General features: G+C 35.3%; 1 protein-coding gene across 5 annotated transcripts in view; it reads right to left on the bottom strand.

Annotated features, from left to right (window-relative positions):
* LOC129259095 (mitogen-activated protein kinase kinase kinase 15-like) overlaps positions 1 to 18,793 on the bottom strand; it is a 51,752-nt gene that overhangs the window by 16,272 nt on the left and 16,687 nt on the right. For 3 of the 5 annotated variants that reach the window (XR_010293334.1, XM_064098288.1, XM_064098289.1), the window contains exons 14-25: positions 16,987 to 17,082; positions 16,152 to 16,239; positions 15,044 to 15,177; positions 14,176 to 14,309; positions 13,384 to 13,487; positions 12,360 to 12,498; positions 11,218 to 11,279; positions 10,257 to 10,322; positions 5,164 to 5,264; positions 3,925 to 4,058; positions 2,707 to 2,797; positions 2,273 to 2,317 (exon numbers count right to left, since the gene is read on the bottom strand). Coding sequence is in view for 4 of the 5 variants with exons in the window: in XM_064098288.1 (XP_063954358.1) it covers positions 2,273 to 2,317; positions 2,707 to 2,797; positions 3,925 to 4,058; positions 5,164 to 5,264; positions 10,257 to 10,322; positions 11,218 to 11,279; positions 12,360 to 12,498; positions 13,384 to 13,487; positions 14,176 to 14,309; positions 15,044 to 15,177; positions 16,152 to 16,239; positions 16,987 to 17,082 (1,194 nt within the window). In the remaining variant the exon portion in view is untranslated. Of the gene's footprint in view, positions 1 to 703; positions 737 to 2,272; positions 2,318 to 2,706; positions 2,798 to 3,924; positions 4,059 to 5,163; positions 5,265 to 10,256; positions 10,323 to 11,217; positions 11,280 to 12,359; positions 12,499 to 13,383; positions 13,488 to 14,175; positions 14,310 to 15,043; positions 15,178 to 16,151; positions 16,240 to 16,986; positions 17,083 to 18,793 lie in introns of all 5 variants that reach the window. The other 2 variants (XM_064098285.1, XM_064098286.1) reach the window with 1 other exon arrangement.

Raw genomic sequence — 18,793 nt, 5'->3', positions numbered from 1 at the left:
CTCAAGTCTAAATGCAAAGGATGTGTACTAACAGCAAATTTTTACAATGTTCTTATTTTGAAAACAGTGAAATGATCGCAGTGACAGTTTGTTAATGTTTCTGTTATGCATGTACAATAGAGCTTCAATTACAGCAATACCTCAAATTTCCATCCATATCTATATTTAATTGATTCATTGATGAAATGGTCAGCACAATGTGAACTTCACACTGCATACAACGTAGTTATAAAATGATTTTGAAGAATATCCTTATCTCAAAAGAAACTACACAATAAACCTTTCTCAATAAATGTTGAGGTTTGTATCTCTGTTTCAGCATCTACATTTTTTTTTATTTTACCTACCTTACTCATCTTTTCATCATACGAAACCAAAACATAGAAATTATCTAAAAATGTTTTAAAATGCTGATTATTCATAGATTGTGGAATTTTTAATCTTCCATTTCATATGACTTTTCAACACAACAAAAGAGGAAAATGACAGTGAAATATTAATAGGGACATGTGATAAAAGCACACAAAAGTTAGTGATTATGTAAAAGTTTGAAAGACTAGAGAGGGCGCACCTCAAGTAACAGCAGTTGATGCAAGAATAATTTTTTGTTAAAAAGATGTGTATTTTTTTGTAAATAAACTACTACGTCCATTCTCACACCTCATTCAAATTTAACAAAGATAAAATGGTTTATACGTTGTACCTTAGTAGAGATGAGTTATGCCAGGAATATACTCTAGGAGATAAAGAAACAATATCTCAAATCATAAATAATAATCATGACAATGATATTGAAGATTATGGTGACGTTGAAAATGTTGATGATGGTGTCAATGATGATAATGATGATGAATACCAAACAATAATATTAATTTTAAAATGAAATTATAAAACTATATGTAGTACTAATTAAAAAACAAATAAAATCATATCGATAATAGAATAATAATGCAAAATTAAGTTAAAGACTGAAAAAAAAACTACAAATATTTCATCAATGGATGTATGCATCAAATTCTAGAAACTTCCATTCAAATGATGAATATGATGTCATTGGGTATTGAGCTATATGTATTAATAATGCAGCTTATATTTACCTTAGGTATTACTGCTAGGTTAGGCAGCCCTTTTTACTCTCAATACCAACATCAAACATGAAATGAGTCTAGTGCTGGGAATGACTTCTTTTGGTGTTTAATATCAGTAATGTGATTGGTAACACTTTTGAAAACCAACATCAGTGTTGAAGTTATTATTCTGAGCAACCTTTTCATAGTCTCAATAACATCCAACACTTACACCAACATTCTGATTGAAATGAGTCTGGTGCTGGGAATAACTTGTCTCAGTGTTAACTATCAGTATATTGATTGGTAACACAACATTCAGTGTTGAAGCTACCATGCTAAACAGCCCTTTTTATGGTCTCAACAACAGCCAACACTAACACTGACACCAAATGTCCAATAGCCCACTGCATAAGGGTGTTTCTGTGTGATGCAATACACTGTGGTGCTATGTGTACACTTGCATCAACACAAAACTTTAGAAAAGTGCATTTCATGCTAGGGGTAATGCCTAACAAAAAAGAATAACCTTTTCATTTCCACTCTACAAATATGCTATATAACATCTATTTCCTTTAAATACCATCATACAAACTGAGATAAAACATATCAATCACACTAACATCACAAATCCACACACACAAAAAAGTTTAAACCTTAGCCATAGTACCAGAAGATAAATAATTCTATATATTGGGAAATAAAACGTGGCCTTGTATCATGTGCTCTTTGTGACAAAAAATATACTTCCCTACGAAAAGACAACAAAGAAACAAACTAAAGAACAATACCAGATAAAATTATTCCACAACAGCAGTATTACAACTCCTATACCTCATCTTTTACTTGGTAATTTCCCCCATTTTTAAATTTTCCACAATGAGCAAGTAGCTCTGCTAGTCATTAAAGCAGACTAGCACATGAGGTACACCCCATTCGAGCAGTGGACTACACTGGGGGATGTCCTGTGATTGGCGCTGGTGTGAAAAGGACACTCCACTTCAGTTATTACATTGACCCAGGTGACTCAAAGGCACCATTACGACCACTGTAACTTTGCCATTATTATAACTTCTATGAAATCCTCTTTTTTGATTGGCTGCTGAGCCCAGTTACCATCATAGTAGTTGCCGTAATAGCAAATCTACGATAGATTTCCAACCATTATCAAGCCAATCGGTGACAAAAAGATTTGAACAACTCACCCAGGTGATAATAGCTCAAGTGATCTTCGCTTGTCAAGCCGGAGACTGCCGAGTGCAACAAAATTGAAACAAAAAATATTTACAGTCAACACCGTTTTACAGTTTCAGTTTTCACAAGTGTAGAGCAGGTGAGAAATTACAATACAGACCAGTCACTTTGGGATATGCAACATGTTTAAACTTAATCTACAGTGCATATAAAATGTATGCATCAACAAGGTATTTAATAGTAAAAAAGGAACATGTGTAAATAAAACAGGGATGGTGTACAGCTTGATGCTGAATAAAAAAAACACAAGTCACTGTACTGAAACTTGAAAGAAAGTTTTAATTGAAGACCTTCTATTAAATGAATAGTCAAACATTAAACAAAAGAAATTAAATCAAACAAGATATCAATTAACAAAACAAATGAATATAATATTAACGCTAACCTTGAGACTGCATCAGCTTCACTGAAATTGGAGAGGGTTGACGCTATGGTCAAGGGAGACTCTGGACGGCTACTCGGACTGACCAGTGGCACTGACGATAGAACAGTATGGTTGAATCATGTTACTATTTGGAACTGCATTTATTAGTGTTTATGCTTAAACATTACCATAAACATTAAAATCATCATTACCATTGCAACAACTTGATATGCTTTTGTCAATCCGATAATCAGCTCCTGAAGCTCACTGTTTGGTTATTCGCACCACTATTTCTATTACTGTTCAATTCACCATTACCATTATAATTACCATCACCATCACTGTCACTATCACTATCACAATTACCACTATCATCATTACCACTACCATCACTATCACCACTACCATTAGCATCACTATCACCAGTACCGTTATCATTACAATTACCATCACCATTATCATTATCACCATCATCACTATCACCATTACCATAAACTTTTACCCTCACTATCACCATTACCATCATTATCACCATTACCATAACTTTTACCATCACCATTACCATCATTATCACCATTACCATAACTATTAACATTACTATCACTATCACCATTACCATTACATTACCATCACTATCACCATTACCATTACATTACTGTCTCTATCACCATTACCATTACATTACCATCTCTATCACCATTACCATTACTATCACCCTTCCCATCACTATCACCATTACCATCACTATCACCATTACCATCACTACCACCATTACCATTACATCACCATCACTATCATCATTACCATCATTATTACCATTATCATAACTATAACCATCACCATCACTATCACAATTACCATTACCATCATTATCACCATTACCATTATCATAACTATTACCATTACCATCACCATCACTATCACCATTACCATTACATTACCATCACTATCACCATTACCATCATTATCATCATTACCATTGCCATAACTATTACCATTACCCATACCATTATCATTTCTATTGTTAATGTTGTCTGTGAACCTACTTGATACACACCTACATGTATTTGTCCTGTAAATTGAATCTTTTTTGCACATTCACCATTACCATTGCTATCAATCACCATTCAAATCACCATTACCAGAACCATTTACAATCACTATCCCATTACCATTCCTATCACCAAAACCATTACCAAGATAATTGTTGATCATTATTGACAATGTCTTTGAACCTACTTGATATGCTTCTGTCTGTCCTGTGATCGGCTCCTGAAGCTCCCTTTTTACTCATTTTTCTCCCCTTGATAAGGAACGGATCCTGGAGGAGATCATGGGCTGTAGCTCTCTTCTCTGGGTCAGGCTCAAAACACCTACAAATAAAAAAATTGAATTTTATACAGTCTATTCTCAAACAACCTACCAAAAGAATAAAGGATTCAAATCTTAAGCCATGTATGCTTGAAACAACAACCAAACGAATGAGGGATACACTTTTTACCATAAATGATCAAGACACCCATCAAAAGAATGAAGGATACAGATTTTCACCCATATATGCTCAAACAACCTACCAAAAGAATAAAGGATCCAAATCCTAAGCCATTTATGCTTGAAATACCAAACAGACAGAATAAAGGTTACACTTTTTTAACTGTCTATGCTAAAAACATCTACCAAAATTAAAAAAAAGAATATGAAAAAAAGGAAATTTCAGTGCTCTGGTGTATAAAAATAAATGAGGGATGAAGGATACAGATTTTCACCCATCTATGCTCAAACAACCTATCAAAGAATAAAGGATTCAAATTTTAAGCCATTTATGCTTGAAACACCAAACATTTGAATAAAGGTTACACTTTTTAAACTCTATGCTAAAAACGTCTACCAAAAGTATAAAGGATCACTTTTTAACCATCTATGCTCAAAACACCTACCAACTCCCCTGCTCCCCACCCCTCCACCTCCCTCCAAAACAGAGGGCTCAAAATAATATGAAAAAAGGGAAATTTCAGTGCTTTGGTGTCTAAAAAATAAACCCCACGGTTATGATGAAAAACAGATAAAAATGAATGGTGGTTGTACATCATTGTAACAAAAAATGTTTTGTTGAAATAATGATGTTTTAAAGACTTTTCTGTCAGTGTGTACTGTGTGTTGGATAGACTCAACACAGTCAGGGTGGTTTAATACAGACTACAATATCACAGGAACTTGCTAACAATACCATTATCAATGGAATGGACCAACTATAACAACTATAACACTACAGGCATACAATCAAGATTTAAGATTTAAGATTTAGGTAAACATACAATATAAGTTATACAAACACCAAAAAGGCATAGATTTCACATACAAAGAAAATAAATCAAATGGAGTTGGGTCACTGAAAAGGTTAAAAACAGACTTGCATACGATACATTATAAGCAGTACATGGTACACAAAATGACCAAATAACATTGAATAAAACAAACCTGAGGATAAATGCCTTGGCTGCGTTTGAGAGGCTCGCTGGAATTTCGGGATGATCCTTGTAGAAACCAACTTTGAACATGGCTGCTTGAGGTGAACCCAGCTGTTAAAAAAAATATATGAATAAACTTGAATATTTGTAGATTATTATGAAACACAATAAGATTTGAATTTACACTCGTAAAATATATGGTCAATTTTGCTTTTGTTAGTTAAAATCTCATCCTGACTTATTTCATATGTTTTTACATGTCATGCATGTATAAAAATATCTCCCTTGTTTACAAAATAATTTAATACAATGAGGATCACACATATGAAATGAAGATTCAATCTTTGGTTCATATATTTTGAGCAGAAAATTCGAATTAGTGCATTATCATACTGCCAAATACAAAAGAAAAAGTGGGGAAATTGAATATGCTCACTAATAAACCCAAATGAATCAAAATAATGGATGACTAAAGTTTTTGTACTTCCATTAATTTTCATCTGATTTGAATTTTTTAGTATTTTGCTTGTTTGATTTTACTTCATTTATTCAAATCATATTTAGCCCTGGTCAGAAAAATAAAACATCTGCCAACTTGAAAATCAGAAAAGGCATATTGTGTGGGTTTTCATTCCTGAGGAAATATTATACAGTATTTCATATTTCGCTAATAGCTATACCATATACAAGCCAATGCCCAAATCATGGAGAGAGTAGGTATGCCCGTGACACAGAAAATAGTGAGATCTCTTCAAACTGGAAGACTGTTAGATCTACTATGGAATGACTGATGTTTGCAACACAATGGACACACAAAATGATGATGCACAGTATTTGTATAGCGCCATATATCTGTCAAAGACATTCAAAGGCGCATTGGAGGAGCCAGCCAATCTGGGTCGCCTACAAGGGCGCGCACACAGAACTGTGACCTGCAGGTCTCTCCTCCCGATAACTGGTTGGGGGAAATGCAGGTGGACCACTACACCGGGGTTTCCCCTACTCTTATTTGAATAGTGCAGTGGGTTCTTAACGTGCAAAGGTGGTGATTCTCCTCTACACGGGGCCTCCATTTAACGTCCTATCCGAGGGACGGAGTGTTTTCCACTGTGACATAGCCTGCATCTATGAAACAGGGGAGAGACGTTTACACACAACGCACTGGCTTCAGTCATCCGCCCGGGGTGGACTCGAACCCACGATCTTCGGTTCGACGGGCAGACGCTTTACCGACTGAGCCAACTTCGCTCTCACAACAAAATTACACAACACAGTTATTATCTAAGGACTGCAGAACAGATAATACACAAACTTGACTTGCTACAATTGACTAAGGCACATTATAGCAGCTGTTTAAGGGTCAATCGTTACAATTGCATTTTCTTTACCACATCCTTTATCAATTTCCAGATTCACAAATCAGGTGATGTCAGTTTCCTCTACACGGTTAAAGGTCATTTCCATTGATGAAAATGTAACTGTGCAAGGACCCATTACATGAAATGCATGTATTGAGGACGTGCGCTTGATTTATTGAGTTCCATATTAAATGAAACTGTTTCTGCAAAGGTTCCTGAAATTGAAAGGAAGTGAGCTTACTCACTGCATTTATTCATTCTCAGTAGAAACATTCAAACTCAAACTTTGACTAAAAACCTATTCACTTTCCATTTTCCATTAATTTCAATACATTTTTTTTTTCTTTCCGTTTACTAAATTTGTTTTTTTAAGCATTTCAGGAGCTCTTAATTATTATGTAACAGGTCAAAATGAAATGTTTAATGGAAATTCATATATTTTCATTACTCTTAATCATTTGTCTGTAAGTAAAAGATGCCTGCACAGGAAGTAGTAGAAAGTAGAAATATTTAACAATCTTCATGCTTTTGAAGAAGTATGATTCACACTCTTTCTGGGTAAGAGTGATGCTGAATGGTCTTTGGGTCAAAACATCACATTCCAGAGCTATGAGCTCGTATGACGTAGATAATTATGGTCAAGGCTTAGCATCTGTGAATGGAGAGTGATAACTGCATAAAAGGGAGAGAGGATTTTACTCCAATTCACTCCTGCACTGCACCCCATTCATGGGGCAGGCAGGGAGGCTTCTTCATTTTCAGGTCAGAATTATAGGTTTTTTCTATCTTGTGTTCTTGTACTTGGAATTTTGTATGTAACGATCCATCGATATTAAACGAACCGAAACACAAGGAATGGTGTCGTATGTCATCTTTCTACATCAGTTTCCGCGTGTTACATGTGGCGTAGTCAGCAGGATCGATGTTCATCGTTGGGTACAACCAAGTTCAAACCCTGGCATTCTGAGGAGCTTGTCCGTGGACATCTTGAATTTGTAAATATGAATGTAGCTTTAAGTTTAAGATGTATTGTGTGTGTGCATTGTGTGAATGCTGTAGCCAAAATGTAGTGTTTTTTTTAATAATATGAGGCTACAATGTATTTGATAGGGATTAATACTAATGGAAAGGTATTTTATGAGATACCCTGTAAGAGTTTTCAGATCAAATAGCTTTGGTCAAGGGAACACTGAGCACTGTTCAAGGTTCATTTTTGTGCTGTCATGGTAATGCTGTGTTTTGGAACAGTCCATGCCCCCTTTCTTATGTAATTCTGGCTGGTTGGATGGGAACCACACATTGGGGTGTTGGAAGCCAGAGACACCAGTATTTTATATGTTGATAGGAGGGAGTATAGTATGTGCAGATTAAGCTCTGGGTTTGGCAAACATGATTAACTTGTGAATAGTTGAGGCGTTTCTTTGTCTGATACGTGAAGTTTGTTAACTTTTTAAGTTTAGTTTTGGGTCTTGATTAATATTCGGTTTAATTAAGTTATGGTGTGAATTAATGTTAATTGTTTGATCCAGAATGTGTATTTGATAGTTTTAGGGGCTACTTTTGAAAAAGTAGGGGAGCCCACGTGTTGATGAAAGTGTTTTACTTTTACGTTTCTGTGTGTTATAATGGTTATTATATTATAATATGCTGATCTTTCTGATTTGTAACTGGTATTTGGCTAGGAGTACTGCTAGGTTTAGTCAGGATAAAGTATCAATGTTAATTTCGAGAACCTCAATCTGAGACCGGGATTGCATTAGAGGGATACTGGAGTGACTATTGGGGCAGTAAAGTTTTTCCCTTTACCTTTGTTTTTCTGTTAGCCTTCGAGGCCGGAAAGGACGCATTGGTAGTTGAGTGAATTAGTCAAAAGTTATAAGATTTTTCAGTATGTTATATTGATGAACCATTGTTCCATTGGAAATTGCTAAGATTTGGGGAAACATCTGGTAATTGTTGTTATTTGTTTATTGCCTTGTAATTTTGCTAAACAGTTTGAATCAGCTGTAAGGATAAGTATATAGGTATATGACATTGTAGTGATTGATTTACTGGTTATAAAGTATATAATGGTTTGTTATTCATTGAAGTACATGGATTGTGAAGGTTAATGTCGGTAACTAAACATTGGTTGGTATAAACTTTGGAGCTGTTAGGATCGGTTAGGAAGCACTTGGAATGTTAATGCTAGAAGCCTCAACATGAGACCAGTATTACATAATAAGGAGTGTAGTTAAAAACTGAAACAGTTAAGTTTTTGCACTAGATATGTCTTCTGTGTTTATTCTCGTCATGAGACCAGAAAGTTCGTATTAGTGGTGCGGGTTCGCCAATACCGAGTTATTGCTGAGATTTTCATATTCTGTATCGGGTGATTACTGGCTTTATATCTTAATGTCATGATTAATTGTAAATTGATTTGTTTTGTAACTGGGAACAAGCATCACCGGGTAGTGTTATTTAAAGTAGGACTTTAATTTGTAATAATTTTGGTATAGTGAGTGCCGGGACGTCACTCAATTAAGTAGGGGAGTATGTAACAGGTCAAAATGAAATGTTTAATGGAAATTCATATATTTTCATTACTCTTAATCATTTGTCTGTAAGTAAAAGATGCCTGCACAGGAAGTAGTAGAAAGTAGAAATATTTAACAATCTTCATGCTTTTGAAGAAGTATGATTCACACTCTTTCTGGGTAAGAGTGATGCTGAATGGTCTTTGGGTCAAAACATCACATTCCAGAGCTATGAGCTCGTATGATGTAGATAATTATGGTCAAGGCTTAGCATCTGTGAATGGAGAGTGATAACTGCATAAAAGGGAGAGAGGATTTTACTCCAATTCACTCCTGCACTGCACCCCATTCATGGGGCAGGCAGGGAGGCTTCTTCATTTTCAGGTCAGAATTATAGGTTTTTTCTATCTTGTGTTCTTGTACTTGGAATTTTGTATGTAACGATCCATCAATATTAAACAAACCGAAACACAAGGAATGGTGTCGTGTGTCATCTTTCTACATCAGTTTCCGCGTGTTACAATAGCTCAGTAGAATACATGGACATAGTTTCTGCGCTTTACAAATCAGAATAGAAAAATCAATACTTGCCTATCAAATGGGGCATAGTAAAAAAATATAATTCCATTTCTGGTATCCAACGAGGGGCCTGTAACACAAAGCTTAGCAATCATCGTAAAAAAAAATTACGTTTGATTGCATTGACTGCAATGTACAATGAATCGTGAAAGTCAATTGCTAACCTTTGTGTTATGGGACCCAAGCCCTGAAACCTGGGTTGAGTGCAGCACAATACGGGTAAATTTCTTGCTGAAGGAAAACAAGCCATGGCTTGGAATCCAAACCCACGTCCCTCAGATTGAAAGACGAGAGTCTTAACCACTAGACCATGAGCCCCATGATCGGTTACAAAGCATTATGTTAATGAAACAGATGACAATAATTATTCTACTGATTCTTAACAGTACATAATTTTACATATTGTATAAGCTTCAATTTTTGCAATGGTTTTATTTTTGCTAATTTCATGCATCCAATATCGCCAAAATTTCCACCTCTTCATCTGGCCATTGCTCCATATGAAAATAAAACCAAAATCATGAAAAAATAACAACTTTTAAAAATACATGTATCTGACATTGTGAAAATATATGCATGCAAAAATATTGGCTTTTACAGTACATACATGTGGCAGAACTATAAAGTAATCAATCCATTTTTTATCTTACCTCAATGAAAGGGGGTTTTCCAGTTGCCATCTCAACAATAGTACAACCCAATGACCAGATGTCCGCCTGCAGAATCAAACAAAGGCAAGATTATCACAGTTTGTGATTTAGACAATATTTTTTCATGCAGAGTCTTAAATAGATACCATGTACATAAGAAAGAGTAAAAAAAAACACATCAAAATAACACCATCAAAAACTAATTGTCAAACTGCCATGACATTCTACTGACTTTTTTTATGGACCCCCTAAGAGGAACAGACTTTCAGCTAAAGAAGGCTATCCACCTCATATTTGGAGAATGAATAAATAGAATGAAAAAAAAACACCACAACCATCCCTATTAATACCATTTATTTCCCACGTTACTATATTACTACCACTAACATCAGATTCAGATTCAGATTCAGATTCAGATTCAGATTCATTTATTTCACACCTCTTTAAAATACAAAAATACATAAATACAAATAAAAATCTTATACGACAGAACAGATATTGACAAGTATAAAGTATAAGTAGTCATAAACAGATAGTAAAACACAGTAAATATAAACAATGATTTCCGCTGTACGGCGAATGTGGGGGAAAGACAGAAAGCCATTGGCCTATCGAGGTCTATCCCCCTACCACTACCACTATCAGCACAGCCAACAATCTAAATCTGTTACACCACGATGCTTCCATAACAAATACACAATATCCATAACAAATTTACTATCAGACAATCAGGTTAAAGGATTTCAGTAGCTTTTAGCTGTTATTGTAAATTTGTTACTATAGCAAATTTTATGAAACAGGCCCCAGACTCTCGTAGGCAATAGGTCAAATCAAGTGCAACATAATTTTCTTAATGTGAACAAAATCAAAAGGAAAATTCCTTTTGGAACAAAGAAAAATCCATATTTTCTGTTTCTCCTCATACATTGTCCAATCAATCGAAGATTCAAAATCTACTTACTGGAGCGCCATGGCCTCTAAGACCTTTGTCAATCACTTCCGGGGCCATATACTGTAGGGTTCCTACAAAAAGAGATAAGAGAAGAGAAATATAAAACCTAAACAAGACGTTGTGGGTTCCATCCCCCTCTGAGTCATATAAAAGACTTTTGAAATAGGACGTTCTGCCTTCTAGCCAGATGCTTGGCACATTAGAATGGAGAAGTACGATGATAGCATATCATCTAATCTAAAGCCTGCTGAAAGAACAGGACTGTTGCAACAAATTTTAGAATTATCACGGTAAGTTTGAAATCAAATATTAACCACATAGGAAACAAAGCTTAACAGCCAATCGGAAACAAGGATTCCAAGGAGATCACCATTGGATTGCAAGGTTACCATAATAGTGACTTTTCTCAATCAGGGCCGAGCTAATAAAAGCTGAAGTGGCTATACTCAGTAAGAGTCACTCTCATAATAATAAGAAGTGCACATATCCACCTTGCTAGGTGCTCAAGGCGCTCCTAACCCCGGCTAAGCTAGTCTACCGATTCTGGTGCGCACAGCTTTTTGAGGAATTACCTCCTGTCGGTACCCATTTACCTCACCTGGGTCGAGTGCAGCACAGTGTGGATAAATTTCTTGCTGAAGGAAAACACGCCATGGCTAGGATTCGAACCCACGACCCTCTGTTTGAAAGGCGAGAGTCAGAACCCATAGACCACAACGCGCCCACATAATCACTGTTATAATGTATTACCCAGGGGGCCGTTTCATAAAGTTGTTCGGAAGTTAAGAGCGACTATAAGAACGACTGGTGAACCTTTCTTACACGCTAACCAATCGCCAATGAACACTTTGGTGTATATCAGTTACCACAAGAAAGGATCTCCGGTTCTTAAAGTCACTCTTAACTTGTGAACAGCTTTATGAAACACCCACCTGGTGAGGTAAAAAGGTGCCTAGCGGGAATTTATTCCTTGAAATGCTTGTGAACTCAACTGTAAAAGGCTTGCTTGGCTCAAGCCAAGATTATAATATCCAAGCCCCTTTGGAAGTGTAGAGATATGTTATGGTGAAATGGTCCATTAAATATGCTATACGAGAACTGAAAATTACCATATCATTATTGTTGAGAAACAAGAAAATATATTTAGATACCTTTGAATGAACTTGCGGCTGGATTCAACCCAGCCAATCTCTTGGACGTTCCAAAGTCTGAGATCTTGACCACTCCGCTGTAGGTATTGACCAATACATTGTCACCTTTGATGTCCCTGTGGACAATCTTTTGATCATGCTGGAAATAGAATGCCGAGGATTTGGATATTTACTCTGATTACCATCAATCACAACTCAAATAAACTTTGTTTTGAAAAAAAATCATGAAAATACAAAACTACTCAACTAGACAGATTGTTGATTGAGTGTTGATAAAAGCAACGTTTCATAATAACCAAATCTAAACATAATATCCGATTGGGACAAACTTGGCGATCGCACATATCAGTGTGATCGTAATGCAGGCCATCACGCACATTGCCACAGCCCTGCAGCGCGCTGCACCTCTTGGCGCCTCTTCTTTTGCGTCACTGTTGTCTGCAATGCCACAGCAAAGCAAATGGTCATGACATCATCGTCTAGGACAAATCCGAATGGCTGAAATTAGCAAAATCGCGGAAAGATTTGACATTTGACAAATGTCTGAGATTTGGTCTGCGATCCTACTGCAACAAAGCAGGTCGCAGTTGCAGTGCGTTGTAGGTTGGCACACAGTCTGTGAATTTGTTGCAATCAGATCTTGGTGTAATCGTATCGCATAGTGTGCGCTGGGCTGTACACAAAACGAACATTCCCCTAAATCCAACTTCCAAACAATCAATATCATTCTACTCAAAAGTTAATCCCAAGAAAAGCAACACTTCTATGAAGCAAATTGCTTGAAACATTCTCATTGAAAAATCACCACACTCTGATTAAGGGGGAACTTCTTTCTATATAATGTAATTATATAATAATAACAATAACTATAACAATAGTAATAACTGCTCATCAAGAAAGTAAATAAACACATGAAAAAAAATTTAAACAATTTCAAATTTAAATTTTTCTGTAATACATAAATCATCCTAATCCTATTTCCTTACAAAATTAATAGAAGGAAATAACATAACAATGTTATTACCAAGTATCTAAGGCCCTCCAGAATTTGCCTTGTGTAGTAAACTATAGTGTCTTCATGATCTTTCAGAGGACCCCACTTAGATCTCAGCAATGCAGACAGACTTCCTGTATTTCATACAATAGAACAAATGAAGTTACATACAACGACTTGAACCATAGAGTATATACCCTATTGCCTCCAGGAATCAGGTAGTCCCTGTATAATAGATTTCAAGTCCAATCCAATAAAAAGTGATTTGAATAAAGGGACAAAAATAAAACAAGCCAAACAATGAAAATGTTCATCAAAGTCGGGGGCAAAATAAGATAGTTGTAAAATGTTCAAATATTGCTTATTTTTTCACAAAGACATTTACATACTTATCAGTGATATGCAAATTAGATAGTCGACAATGTCACTCACTCACGATTTCTTTGGTATTTAATTGTATGAACTTAACAATATCTAATTAAGTAGTTTAATTTGAGTCAGCGGGTGTGCAAAATTTCCTGTAAATCGTTTAATGTAAAAGCCAGTAGAGGAAATGTTTATACCATAGCCTAATAAGATAGAAAATGAATTGAATTGAATTGGAATATCTTTACGGTGTCAAACTCCCCATGAAACAATCTTCACTGTCACATCAAGAGCCTATTTCAGAAAACTTCTTACGATAACAAATTTGCAATAACAGTTAAAAGCTACTAGAGTTGTACAACTTCATTGGCTGATAGTAAACTTGTTATAGAAATAGTCCATTTGTTATTATAACAGGTCTCTATGAAACAAGACCCAAGTCTGTCTAGGACTTACCGCCGGGAACTTGTTCCATGTATATCTTAAATGTGTTCCCTTCTGAACTTGTATCTGAGCCAAGATATTTGACAATGTTTTTATGACTAAGCCTCGAGTGTAGTAAGATCTCCTCATGTAAGGGCTGCACTTCTCTGTAAAGGGACAAAAGAAAGAACAAATATGAAATAAAATAGGTTAAAAACTGTAAAAGTATTAATCAGACTGCTGCTTATTACTGCTCAAAGATACTTACAGTTTGTAAAAGGTAGAATTATACTCGACTCTAAACCAACTGGGGTCAATCTGACCCCTGCGAATAAAGTCATGATTAACAAAAAAACGCCAGACATCGCGACATGTCATTTGATTTCAAGTTTGTGTACATTGTTTGGGACATAGTTTATCAAAATTGGAGGGTTAAAGGGCCACGGGTCATTTTTTACCCCTCTCTCAGAGAAATTTTGTCTGAAAATGAGCAGTTACAATAAAATTGGGTTAAAATTACTAATTTCTGCTGTGGGATTATCAGAATCTACATACATGGCAGAAATCAAGATAAGACACATGCAACAATTTGATAAGGCTCCATTGCACATGGGACCTTCATAATACAATAGAACAGTTCCATGACACATGCTCCGGTGACAAATGCTCCAATGGATAATCTGCATTAAATAAATCTGTGTTAAGCCAAACATAAAATCTGACCTCCAAAACTGAATAAACCCTAATCCTTATATTTAAACTATTCTGAACCAAAAACTCAATTATAATCCCAACTCTAACCCCACGCACTCTGAGATATTCAGACCAGAGCAAATGTCGCAGGACCAAATGTCGTGTCACCAATAGAAGACCCTCTCATGATTTATAATACACTTCTTACCTAACATCAGTAATGGGAATCTCCTTGACCGCTATGGTCACCTGCGTCCTGCAATCTCTGGCCGCATACACCACACCAAACGTCCCTCGGCCCAAGATCACCCTTTCCTTAGAGTCGGTCAATTCATACTCGACCTGGAAATGAATGACAGAAATGTTGTTATCACTTAAATTCTAGTGAAATTGTTCATTTTGGTTGGCTGTGAGGCTCTGTTCTTACCATTACTTTTTGGTGTCTGTTATCAGTGATGAAAACCTTCATGAAATGTTAGCCAGCGGGCTGTTTCATAAATATTGTGAATCACAAGACTTTATGAATGACTGGGATATGTTCTCAGGGGCTTAATCATCATCTTAATCATTTAGATTCCATCAGCCATACTTAATTCTAATGTTTGACATGAAATAACTTAAATCCTTGTTGTTAACAAGGAGTTTGAATGCATAGTACAAATATAATTTGATGATACAGGTGATAGGAAATTAAGTCTAGATTTGTAAGATACCAGGGGCTGTAAGCGGTTCGTAAGTTAACAGTGACTTTAATAAAGACTGGTGATCCTTTCTTGTGGTAAATGATATTAATCATAAAATGTTAATTTGTGATTATTTAGCGTGTAAGAAAGGTTCACCAGTTGTTTGTGAAGTCGTTCTTAACTTACGAACAGCCTTATGACACACTCACCAATTGAAATTGGAGAATTTCATTCAAAATAACAGGCTGAATATAGTATTGAACTGAAAGGAGTTGAGTTATCTCTTCCAGTTAATATCTAACCTGTCTAAAAAGGTGAAGTACCAATATTCATTATTAATACACAATTACTCATTTCAAATGAGAGCCATTGATCAAATAGACCAATCATCCTTGGAATGGTAATACCAGCATTGCTAGCAGATATTACCAATCAAGACCACTGAGCCACAACTCGTCAATGTATATTTCTGCTGCATTTCATGGTTGGACAACAGATGAACACTTCTGAAAGCGCTTGTATCTACTACTATAATTCATATATTTCTAATTATTGAACATAAACAGCTTCTAAATTGTCATTTTCTTTCTTTCTACTGAAAAGATTTGGTATTTCTTTTTATTGTTATCTCACCTGTATAGGTTCATCATTCAGGTCAGAATCCACCTCACCTCCAATGACTGCACTGCTGCCTAGCATATCCATGATCAGATTGTGAAACCTGGAGAAGAGGTTGGCATGTAAAATGTAAATGTCTGTACAATCATGGCTTATTATTGCTTGCAACAGTCTCACACTTTTTTCTTTCAAATATATACCAAACGTGACCAAAGCCCCAAGAGAAATATACACAAATGATGACACCCAAACCTAAACAACAATGGCAATTATCTGTAGGTTTATCATCCAGGTAGGTATTTCCTAAAGCTGTTTGTAAGAGACGAGCGACTTTATAAGCAAATGGTGGTCCTTTCTTGTAGTGCACACCAGATTTTCATTGGTGTTGACTAAGAAAAGGTCACCAGTCATTCACAAAGTCACTCGTAACTTACAAACACCTTCATGAAACACTCACTTGTGTTGATTCTCTTGGAATCTTGGAAATTGCTTAACACAGCCAAAATTTGATTTAAAAGGGAAGATAACACATGCTCTGCATAGTATAATTTAAAAATTTCTTTAATTTTATAGACGATATGAAAGGGTCAACCTATCCAGACTGGACTGTTTAACAAAATATGAGGTGAAGATAATTTGCATTCATATTTGTAATTTATGGATCAGCACTTTCTTCAAATCGATTCACTGAATGCACATATCTCTGGAGCACATTTCAAGAAACAAGAAGTAATGCAATTTTCACTAGCTATTGCTATAAGGTACCAAAATCCTCGCATCTGATTCGCCCAGAGAAAATTAGTAAATAAAATTGCATAGATGATTCATTAAACACTACTCTGTTTCATACCTTTGTCTTTGACTGGAGGATGGATAGAAGAGTTGAAAATCATCTGCGTTTTGCTGGACGTACAGGAACAGACAGCGATCATCTCTCTTGTAAGTACTGAAAGAAAATCAAATACATATGTTTTTTTACTAAATTATAACAAAAAAGGCATTTTTAAAAAAAGTGGAGCACTTCTGGCAGTCTCGCCTGCATTACGCGATTCAATATAGCATTTTTTTTTTTGCATTTCAGGGCCACATTTTAAAGCACTTGCCATAAAAAATACACGCAAAATTTCTTTGGATAAAGAAGACATAATCCAAGCAAATGAATGATTTCAGTTGGTTCATAAAAAAAAAGGTCCTTTCAATATCTTAAAATAAACTGATGAAAGAAATCAATGGTTATTTCCATGGCATAAAATTAACAGATCCTATGCCCAAGAAAACAATAAACAAAAACAAAATCACTAATAAATAATAATAGTAGTTTTAAACAGTTAACAACTTCCTACTGGAACCAAGGGACCGTGTACAAACCCTATGGCCCATATTCTAAACTTGGGTTTCAATTAAACCTGGATTTAAAGTTGTGGTTTAACTATGGAGAGCCGATTGGGGCACAAACCCCTAACAGTACACATCCAATTTATTAACTCATATGACACCCACATTGTCTGGGAATGATAACTGAAGTATTTTGAAGTATTTTTTTTCATTATGAATGCAAAATGAAACTAAATAGTAAACATAAGAAATATACAATATAAACATAATTTTTGGCTCCCCATAATTTTAACACAGAGTTAGACCATGGTCAAGTTAAACCTGACTTCAGAATACAGGCCAATAAGAATAACAGAATTAGGTAGCCAATAGGTCACAACTTTTTTTGTACACATATACTAGTAAAAATTAAGTAATTTTTTTAAATATCTCCTTCACCATGGTACCTTAACTACACCAATTTTATAATGATCTAATGAAGAGAATGAGGAAGAAGAGACTACAGACCATAATGGTGATAATACTATTTTTTCTGGATAAAACCTTCACCTTTAAAATCAAGATTATCAGTACCTTTTTTACTCATATCTTCACATCAGCGAGAAAAGTACAAGAAGATGAAATGACAAGTTAAAATCTAAAAGTTAAAATAGTTTCAATACGACACACCATTGCTTACATCCTATCGCAGATTACATAAACCGACTGTGACTACACATCAGAAAATATGTCACTAATATTGGCAAGAATGTATTATATTTTTTTGTATAATTAAAAATCATTTTACTGAGTTTCAAAATAAAGAAGAGTGTTGGCATCAAAATCATGATTTTCTACAAGTCGTTAAGAAGGAATATCGTCCCAAACTGGCTTCAGGTCAGAGCTAATCGTAAAACTTTATTTTTTTAATTCATTCTTCATATGAAAATCCCTTTCAATATCTCAACTCTCAAATTTTAAGCAAAGCTAGGAAAAATAGAGTTTTACAGTGGTGTGCTGTGATAACTGTGTGGCGTGTATAGAAGTCTTGAATTGACAAGTAACACACTCCCATGATCATATGTGAATATATTCTCAATAACTTAACTTATAAGACCCATACAGGGTATTTATATATATCCCCTAAAAATCTGAACTTACTTAAAGATAAATTCCAGTTGTGGGGACGATCTCAAAATGACTTTTACAGAATTTAATATAATGATCACCAAAGTGTCTGTTTGTATGAATAAAAAATATGTGCCAAAGGATTCTGGAAGAAATTGTGTAATTGCTGAGAAATAAGCAAAATAAGCGCGGATTCTGTCACTTCCGTCGGGTCT

Source organism: Lytechinus pictus, chromosome 4 (assembly GCF_037042905.1).
Source record: "Lytechinus pictus isolate F3 Inbred chromosome 4, Lp3.0, whole genome shotgun sequence".
NCBI classification, from domain to species: Eukaryota; Metazoa; Echinodermata; class Echinoidea; order Temnopleuroida; family Toxopneustidae; genus Lytechinus; species Lytechinus pictus.
This window is presented reverse-complemented; position numbering and strand designations above follow the sequence as displayed.